The sequence below is a fragment of the Melanostigma gelatinosum genome, assembly GCF_949748355.1.
Source record: "Melanostigma gelatinosum genome assembly, chromosome: 2".
NCBI lineage: Eukaryota > Metazoa > Chordata > Actinopteri > Perciformes > Zoarcidae > Melanostigma > Melanostigma gelatinosum.
The window spans coordinates 16,751,485-16,761,304 of NC_136635.1; the positions used below are offsets into that span (position 1 = coordinate 16,751,485).

The 9,820-nt window shown below is 38.8% G+C and overlaps 1 protein-coding gene across 1 annotated transcript in view; it reads left to right on the forward strand.

Annotated features, from left to right (window-relative positions):
- Positions 1 to 7,989, forward strand: part of mybpc3 (myosin binding protein C3) — a 29,381-nt gene extending 21,392 nt beyond the window's left edge. The window contains exons 23-30 of the mRNA XM_079289367.1: positions 1,740 to 1,874; positions 2,509 to 2,676; positions 2,843 to 2,931; positions 3,745 to 3,940; positions 4,055 to 4,194; positions 5,168 to 5,327; positions 5,440 to 5,576; positions 6,090 to 7,989. Of these exons, the coding sequence (XP_079145493.1) occupies positions 1,740 to 1,874; positions 2,509 to 2,676; positions 2,843 to 2,931; positions 3,745 to 3,940; positions 4,055 to 4,194; positions 5,168 to 5,327; positions 5,440 to 5,576; positions 6,090 to 6,392 (1,328 nt within the window). The 3' untranslated portion in view covers positions 6,393 to 7,989. The remainder of the gene's footprint in view (positions 1 to 1,739; positions 1,875 to 2,508; positions 2,677 to 2,842; positions 2,932 to 3,744; positions 3,941 to 4,054; positions 4,195 to 5,167; positions 5,328 to 5,439; positions 5,577 to 6,089) is intronic.
- The last annotated feature ends 1,831 nt before the right edge of the window (positions 7,990 to 9,820 follow it).

Sequence of the window (9,820 nt, forward strand, 5' to 3'; positions counted from 1 at the left end):
TTGGCGGCATATTCCAGCAGCTCATTTCTTTCATTGGAGTACATGTTTGATGGTGTTAAACATCGTTTTAGATATCATGCTGCTGATGATTTGCTTGTGATTTGCTTGTTTGAGCTACTTTTGAAACAATCCCCGCTGCTGTGACACAAGGAAGCCCTTGACCTCTGACATGTGCTCCCATCATTCGCTTGCACTGAATACTTAGCCTCTGCCATTTGACATGGAGTCCTGGCCTTAGTGACGACAAGACCGCAACTGAAATTCATTATCTTTCAGTCAGATCACAAGTTGTCAACAAGTTGTTGCAACAACATGGACATATATGGCTGACTAAAAATGACCTCGGAAAGATAAAAAGATGTTCCAGTCTGTTGCTATTTGTATTCTTTACTCGTAGTGTTTGTTACTTATCCCAAATCATCATACTTCCAATATTAGTCGCTGATATTGCATATTTGGGATGTCTTGGCGGTGAATCTTGAGACAAAAGTGTGTGAATCGTTGGTGGAGGTCACTGCTCCAGATGCTAAAGTAGCCATTTCATTTACTGTGTTTGACATGATGACTCGGTACTCATATTTTCAGTGTTTCATCAGGCTTTATTCTGTGGAATTGAAAACAACTAGATTCATTTCTCTTCAGTCTCACACAAAAAAGAAATGAGCATTTAGTATTCTATGATCATTATTTATCTCTATGAGCAGACAAAAAACATGCTTGTAAATGAGCGATTGGACCCTAAATCTCAATGCTATCTAATGCACTGTAAAAATGTATATTGCTTTGTCATTTTCTTTATTTCTTGAAAACAGAGCCTTTTAGTCTCTGCAGCTAAAACGTGTTATGTCTCTGGCTGCTTGCTTTTGCCACTTCTGTGGTGAAAGCAATGCGTGGGATGTAGCTGATAAACCAACGTCTTTTAATGCAAATTTCAATCATGTCATTTCATCCCTGCGGGACAGAAAGTACAGCAGGCACTTAGACTTCAGACCTGCTGTGAACTCCAGGTCACTCAGACAGCTCATCTTTCCCGCGATGGCGTACACAAGCTTACAGGCTAATAGACTGTTTTGATAACTGATAACACAACCACAAATACACTGATACCGAAATTGATATTGTTTTTGCTGTTATATGAATTTGGATCATGGTCTGTTGTTAGATTACATTATATGTACTCATGGACTTCACTCTAAGTAAATTAAATACATCCATCTATTTTCTTTCGTTTATCTGTGGCCAGGTCGCGATGGTGGCAAATTAAATGTGAAGTGGAACTAGTTTCGCACACAACCAGGCACCACAGGTTCACATTTCTAATGCATAACATATACAGTAGCTATGCTATGATTTCCTTAACCATATATGACAAACAGCTACAATATCTCACAAGCATACTGAAGATTATATCGACAGAAACAGTCAACACCAGCCCCATATAACCACATACACAAACTAATTCCCCTTTAATTGGTGCAAAGATCAAACTAATCAACTAACTTGCTGCCTTGGTAGCATTCTGTTGCCCATAGGTAAGTAAAAGTTCAATTGAATGTGGGGAGCCACCAAAAATGTACGTTCATTCCTCATTCTACCTTAAAACAACTTGATGCAGTTTTTTAAATTTGCTAATTCCTGATCAGGTTCATCCACTTGTTTCATAATTAATTCTGTATTTATTTCTTTAATGCTCTAACTGACTAACAGAATCATTTATCTGCCCTCTACCTCACTCTCAGCCCCCACAAGTGAGCCCATCGGACTCAGCCTTGACGACGTCAGTGACACTTCCATCTCGCTGAAGTGGCGGCCGCCTGAGAGGGTTGGCTCGGCTGAACTCGAGGGTTATGGAGTTGAGTACTGCAAGGAGGGAAGTAAGTGCTGGACACAACCACCTGCATGCTTTTGATAAGGAGCGTTTTGTTAATAACATATATCAACAGAGTTTATATCCATCAATCAGTTAATCACAGTGAAGGGCAGCAACTGTGATCTCCAAACGTCCAAACGGCCCACACAGGACTTTTAGATTACCACAAACTGTCGTCAGTTCGGAGAAGAATGACAAAATCTCTGACAGAAGGCACCCTGCTAGCCAAATGGTAATCGTTTATATCATACAATTGCAACAAACCCTGTTGGATATGTCATTCCTCTCTCTCACACGTATACTATCAGCTATCCAACTAAGGAAATGCACCCAGAAAAAAATATTTAAAATAAATAACAAAATCTGTGACAGCAGTTCATTGTAGTGTATGGACAAATATCCATTTACCGATCATACAATTGGTCAATTTGAGTTATTTTCTTGTTGCAAAAAGTAACATATAAAAGTCAGTTTCGATGTATGCATGAACCCCTTTTCTTGTAATTCTTTGCTTAAGGGATGCCTCTTGGCTGTCAGCTTGATGAATATGATCAAATGAATCTTGGTAATGACTGAAATTACGTTACTTGCTGTCATGAACTGTTTTTTCCCCCTTGTTGTGTGTTTCCTGGTCGCAGCGGATGAATGGATACCAGCCATGCAGCGTCTGACTGACCGGACATCAATGGTCATCAAAAATCTCACCACCGGAGACAAGCTGCAGTTCCGTGTGCGGGCCTACAACATGGCGGGACCCAGTGCTCCCACCACTCTGGCTCAACCTGTCACCATCAGAGAGATAATGCGTGAGCATTTATAGATTTGATGACTTTTGTCAGCTCTCTGCTTCTTTAGTTTCAACCAATACATCTCATATAACTGACTGTCCTTCAGTTTAAATTCACCCTTGAGTCTTGAGTCTCCTCCATTTTTCATTTCCCGTCATTCTTCTTGTGTTTTTTTCTTTCACAGAACGCCCTAAAGTTTGGCTCCCTCGAAATCTCCGCCAGACTCTCGTCAAGATAGTTGGAGAAACTGTCAACCTTGTGATTAAATTCCAGGTGCAGCATACAGTGTACCTTCTTAAATCTTCATCCATACACCGAATTAACCATTGACTTGGGTAAATCTGGAAGATGCAGAAAATAAAATCATAATTCATCATAATGAAACAATTGGGATCATAGCAAACGTTTTTCATTAATATATGAACTGAAATGATGTTGATACACATTCTGTTTGATGTGTGTATTTGGCTTTGTGTGTATATGTGCTACCAAGAAGATGTCATGTTGGATTTTTGATGTTTGTCTTCAAAATCTTCAAAAGAGGACAGTGGGATTGTCTTTGTAATGTTATGGTGTATAACGCTGTTGAAGAGAGATGCAGCATGAGACTGATTACATATCATAAAACAAAAAATGGGTGTACCTGTAGCAGTTGTTGATTTGGATAAAATCTTTAAATCTAATTTTATTTTTCTTGACCAACTGGCTGACAAGTGTCTACACTCTCATTTCATGTATTGTCATATCTGTATCTACACGGAAAATCAAAAGGCCCCTTCAGTGCTGTTAGATGCTTACCAGAAGTGGGGTGAAAAATGTATAGTTTGTTCTGAAGGTGACAGAGAAAAGGCCATGTTTTTACTGAGCATGCTAACATGCTAACATAGTCCCGCTTGCTTTCATATTAATATGAATCTCTCAACAATTAAGTATTTGGCCAGGGAAAATCCTGACCTGTTGGTGGCACAACATTGTCTACGACAATGGGTTCCTTTCGAAATCACCATCTGAAATCTTCTGTAATTTGTGACCTGACACATAGCATGTTGAAGTGAAACCCTTCCATTGTCTTTTCTGGTCGTGCAGGGTAAGCCCAGGCCGAAGGTCACATGGAGCAAAGACGGGGAGCCTCTGAGCCCCAAATTGGCGAGTGTGAGGAACAGCGATACGGATACAATTTTCTTCATTCGCAAGGCGGAGCGTAACCACTCAGGGAAGTATGATGTCCAGGTGCAGATTGAGAATATGGAAGACACAGCAAGTATCGAACTGCAGGTTGTTGGTAAGCAGGACTGAACACAGAGCTGGTGGAGGGTATATTAACTGTATTATTATTAGGAATGAATACAATGCCTGTTGTGGGCAGTTACTCACAATCCATACTTCTCCTCTGTAGATCTCCCAGGAACCCCTGACGCACTGAAGATCATGGATGTCTGGGGCTTTAATGTGGCACTCGAGTGGAAGCCACCGAAGGACAACGGTAACAGTGAAATAACTGGTTACAACATTCAGAAAGCTGAGAAGAAGACCATGGTGAGACTACACACTGAGGTGCTGGCAGCAGAGCCTACATTTATATGACATTTGATTGAAACTGAATACAAGCTTCTGATGTTGATTGTAGCCAGTCAAATTATTTTACAACTATTAGCCAGAAGAAACCATCAAGAAGTCCAACATGCAATGTACCAGTTTTAGTGCAGTGAAGCCACATTTGCTCTTTCTATTGACGTGAATGAGTGTGCATGTACGTGTGAGGAGGAGTGCTTCATGGACACAGAGGGATATTTTTAGCCTCCCTCGTGACACATGAACTGTAATCAGCAAATACTGAGCATCTGTGGGCCAGGAGTGTTGCATTATGGGCTGGCAAGACCTCCATCTGGCACCGTCCTCCACCTCGAGCTGCCAGGAACGATGTCGGCCAGGAATGTCCTAATCTTATCCTCTTAGCCTTGACCTGGTCCGGATTCTCCGTACCGTGACGCAGGGCCCTTGTTCTCCCGCCTGGCTCTGCTGATGGTTCATGTTTCACTGCAGTCGTTATTAGATCAAATTAATGACAGTTGTAACTCTTTATAGTATGCTTGGAGATGCCGATTATCATGCTATTAATAACAATGAACTGTGTACCTGTTAGATTAAATTCAAATCAAATTAAATCTGCCCATATCCTATTTCATTCTTGTACCTAAATAAATACATATAAACTCTGCACAATTACACAGCTCCTTTAGTTTCAGGTAGATTATAAAGGTATTTTGAAATCTATTTTTAGCGAATATTATTGGTCACAGTAAACAAACAGTGGATTCAGTTTAGACTACTTCAATTTGTGTTGTACAGGGCTGCAAACGCATCAATCCAAAATCACCCATTAGTGTTTACTTGGGTTGAGATCTGGTGACTGTGAAGGCAAAACCATATGATCATACAAATCAACAGAAACACCACACTGAATTGGAAAATACTGATTCTGAACCATGTTTTTGTGATTCACGTGAAGGAGTGGTTTACAGTCTATGAGCAGTACAGGCGAACCAACTGCGTCGCATCTGACCTCATCATGGGGAATGAGTATGTCTTCCGAGTCTTTGCCATCAACCTGGTGGGCCTCAGCCTAGAGCCCCGCACCACAACAGACAGCGCTTACATCCAGAAAACAGGTGGGCTGTTGCTGCACATAAATAACGGCTACAAAGCAGTTGTGGTTCTGTTTGAATGTCACAAAGAGAACAATACCCAATTACCCAATTGGCTGTCTGTCTCTCTTCCCAGGTATCGAGTACAAGCCGCCCATCTACAAGGATCATGACTTCTCTCAGGCTCCCAAGTTCACACATCCGTTGGTGAACCGTTCTATCATAGCAGGTTACAGCACGACCCTCAACTGCTCAGTCAGAGGCATGCCAAAGGTCAGTAGGGTCATCACATGTCATGCAAAACACACCCAGAAAAAGACACCCTGTCATCTTTTATTGTCAAAAAAAGTAAGACAATTTATATAAAATTCTGACAAAGCAATTCCTGCTTGAGGTCCACTTTCTAGCTTTTCCAAAGCTTTCAACCCGAACACTGTAGATGTTCGCAGTTCATTTCGAGCACTTTTAGGAAAAGCTAAATGAAAATATTTAAGCATGAAAATTCACTCCTGACTTAGAAAATAGCAAAACAATCCAAACTTAAGTTCCACTCACCTGCTTTTTCTGGAGTTAACAACACAGTTCAGTCAAGAATGAACTTTCATGCATAAATGTTTTTATCATTCAGAAATACCGAATAACTGAGTAAAATACAACAGGAATAAAAGCAAGGGAAAATGACTCCCAAACCAACAGAAACTTACCCATAATGCTCTGACACAAACACTTGAGCAGTATTGCAGATTGTGAAAAGTATTATTTTAATACTTTGTCCTACCTTATTAGCCCAAAGTGACCTGGTACAAAAACAAGATGGACATCTCAAATGAGGCCAAGTTCCGGATGCTCAGTAAACAAGGTGTTCTGACACTGGTGATCCGTAAGCCCTGCTCTTTTGATGGAGGAGTGTATATGTGCAAAGCAGTCAACGTCAACGGAGAAGACATAGTGGAGTGTAAAGTGGAGGTCCGCCGTAAGTATCCTGCTGCGAGGTACAAAGGCAGCGACGCATGTGTCCTCTTTTTCTTGACTGACTTGACATTCCATCCCATCTCTCGTCCTTTCCCCTATCTTTTTGTTAAAAAATAAAACAAAACATGTTTATCTCATGAAAATGATCAGGTGGTCAAGATGAACAGGTTATAATTGTTCCTGTAGTAGATTCTCTAAAACTGATTAAATATATGATATTCTGGAGTCCTAGAAAGAACTATATATTTATGATTCTATGAAAAATAGAAATGTCCCCCAAATAATTGCAGAATTTACAGCAAACCCAAATAAATTGAAAAAAAACCTTAAAATATTCCCATATACAGCCAAAAATGAGCGAGCAGAAGATACATTTCAATGTCTATATTCTAGTCCATCAATTACGACGCAGTATGAGGGCAACTAAAATAATCAGAATGTTTGAGAAATAAGTGATCATAATACGTCATATTTTAAGAACATATAATAGCTTGTTTCAAGTCATATATGGATGTTTAAGCATTTTCTAGTTATTTTGACTCTTTAAATAGTATATTGTGTGGCATCTTCCTTTGACCAGTGTCTCTGTATCGCTTTGTGTGCGTCCCACAGCAGATAAGTGGTATGTATTTTGAATGAGCTAAATGTTTTTGATTCTAGACGAAATCTTTCTGAAAAACAAATGAGCCATAAAGGTGCAGGTGGTAGTGTATCAATTTAAATTAATTGCTATGGTATAGTATGTCATAAAAAAGTCATACTGGCTAAGGGATTTAAAAAAATCCATGGTATTGTATACTTAAAAAATATCACAAAGTAGTAGGATGTATGCCATAAGAAGTCATAAAATAGTACCTCTTGAAAAAAGTCAGAGTAGTGTATGCCATAAAAATATCATTGTAAAGTGTGCTATAAAGAACTCAGCATAGTATGTCATAAAAATGTCACAGTGTACTACTCCTTACAAAATGATAGTATTGTATGCCCTAAAACAGTTACAGTATAGTATGCCATGAAAGGCCAAAAAGAGTCATAGTATAGTACGTCATGGATAAGCGATGGTGTACTATGCCATAAAAATGCCGTAGTATAGTATGCTATGACAATTTCATGAAAATGTATTCCATTAAAAAAGTAACAGCATCTTTTGGCGCAATAAAGCCATGTGATATCATGTGGTTATATACGTCTTAATATTTAGGTTCTTTTTTACACAAAATAATGAATAAAATCCCAAAATAATGATACACCCTGTTAAAAGGTTTGTAGCTTGTATTTGTTTTTGAAAATGTTGCTACCAATTTCACTTTGTGCCATTACCTTATGAAGGCATATGTATCTTGACTTCTGTTGTGTTCCTGGAAACGAAATAAAGAGGTTCGGGCTGCTGACTGAAGAGATTCTATATTTGTCTCCCGCATGTTGACTTTTGTGTCATGAGAAACTCTTCACCTGCACTACAAACTGAAATCATCTTGCATATCACCGTACTTGCTGTTGTGTTAGTATCATGTGTAATTCTGGATTACTTAAGTAAATGGACATAATAGACAAAGAAGGTGGAAATATTTATGAAATTAACTTATAATTTCCCATCTTGCGTGTCATTTATTTCAGCTGGTCTAAAGAAATGTATTGCAGTGTTTGGATTTGTTTGTGTGCTTGGAAAGGTCAATATAAATGCAATAAAAACACAAGTGAGTGATTTCATTCCGTCATACTTTCAAGTGGAATTATTCTACGGTGTAGTAAGTAATGGTGTACAAGTGGAGACCAGTTCTGGAAATTGCCATCATGATAGCTGTAGCAGCCACGATGTAGTAAAACTAAAAGTCATAGCAATAAAATGCAATAAAACAGTCAACGTATTGTATGTCATAAAAAATTCAAAGTACAGTATGTCATGACAAAAGTCATAGTATTGTACGCCATAAAAAGTCATAATATAGTGTGCAAAAAGAAGTCATAGAAAAATCATAATAAAGTAGTCCGTGTAAACAAACATTTTATAGCACATCGTAATAATAGTTACAGAAAGAATTAAACATTAAAGTCATATTATAGTATGTTAGATGTGAAAAAGTCAGGTTTTTGCACTATATTGTTGACCCTAAGCACTTAGTACACACCTGTCGACCTACTCGTGTGAAAGTTTGTTCTTACCCAAGTCACAGAAAGTATGTTGTAAAACATCGAAGCGTTACTGACTTTACAGAGCTGTCCGCCTTTGCCCGTTATGAACATTGTCGTCACTACCGCATGGCATTGTGGGATATTTATGCCATTGTAGTTTCCAGTGTTTGTGTACTGTAATATTTCACCAGAAATAGTATGCAATTCGCTCACTATTGGTTTCATACTAAGGTTTTGGACTTATTGAAAACTCTTTTATACAGATTTAGCATACTAAATAGCATTTTAATATGGAATTACCATAGGTAAGAATTTCGTACAAAAGGAACAGTATAATACTGGCTTACAGTGTGTTGTACAAAATCATAGTATGTAAAAGCCATATGTCCTAAAAAAAGTCACAGTTCAATATGCCATAGAAGTCAGTATAGTATGCCCTATACAGTCATGTCATGTAATCTCATATAAATATCATATAAATGTCATAAGTGAGTGATTTCATTCAGTCATATTATGAAGTTGGGGCATTAGTGTATTTAGTAATGGTGTACTAGTGGAAACCAGGTCCCAAAATTGCCATCATGGTAACTGTGGCAGCCATGGTAGTCAGCAATGTGCCACAGAGGGGTGTGTGTGTGTGTGTGTGAAGGTCTGGAATAGCTATGAAGTCCTTTTTACGACTGAGGACGTGTAAATGAAGACATGTTGGTGTTGGACGAGCGGGAGCTGCTGTGACATCACTCGACAGTTATTCCTTTGATGCCCTCAGTGTAAATATTTCCTGTGACTTCTCAACGCTGCAAGAGATCCAGTGAGCCTTTGTACATGTACATGTGCCACTATTAACATACATGACGAACGCCTTACAGGGCCTCCACTTTTTGCCAGGTGTTTTGACATGGGGTTTCACCAAAATCCACAAACTACAAGTGAAAAACCTACACGGTCCAAAGCTAAACAGGACTTCTCAAACTGCACGTCTGTTTCTTGAGACAGTCCCTGAGGTTATTTTTCACTTACCACCAGGTTACCGTGAAAGGAAACTCCACTGATTGGCACAAATAGTCTTGTTGTCAAACAGGCTTGGAACGGTCACGTTTAGAAAAAACATTTCACACCTAAAATGTCTTGCATGGGCAATTTCAGCTGAAAACAGTTCAGCAAGTCTAAGTCTACCGCCACTTATTTGTTGATTTTTTAAATTTTTATATCAGATTTGAATCTGTTAAATAACCAGCAACGAATGCATTCACACTAACAGTAGTAGAGTAAAAAGTGTAGTAGCAAGAAATTAAAATACTAATCTATTCTCTGGAGACTGTGAATGTCTGTCCAAAATATCATGGGGATCCATCCAATAATCAGTCTTGACCAAAGTGATGGACTGTCTCTGGACATTTTTCTGAGCAGAG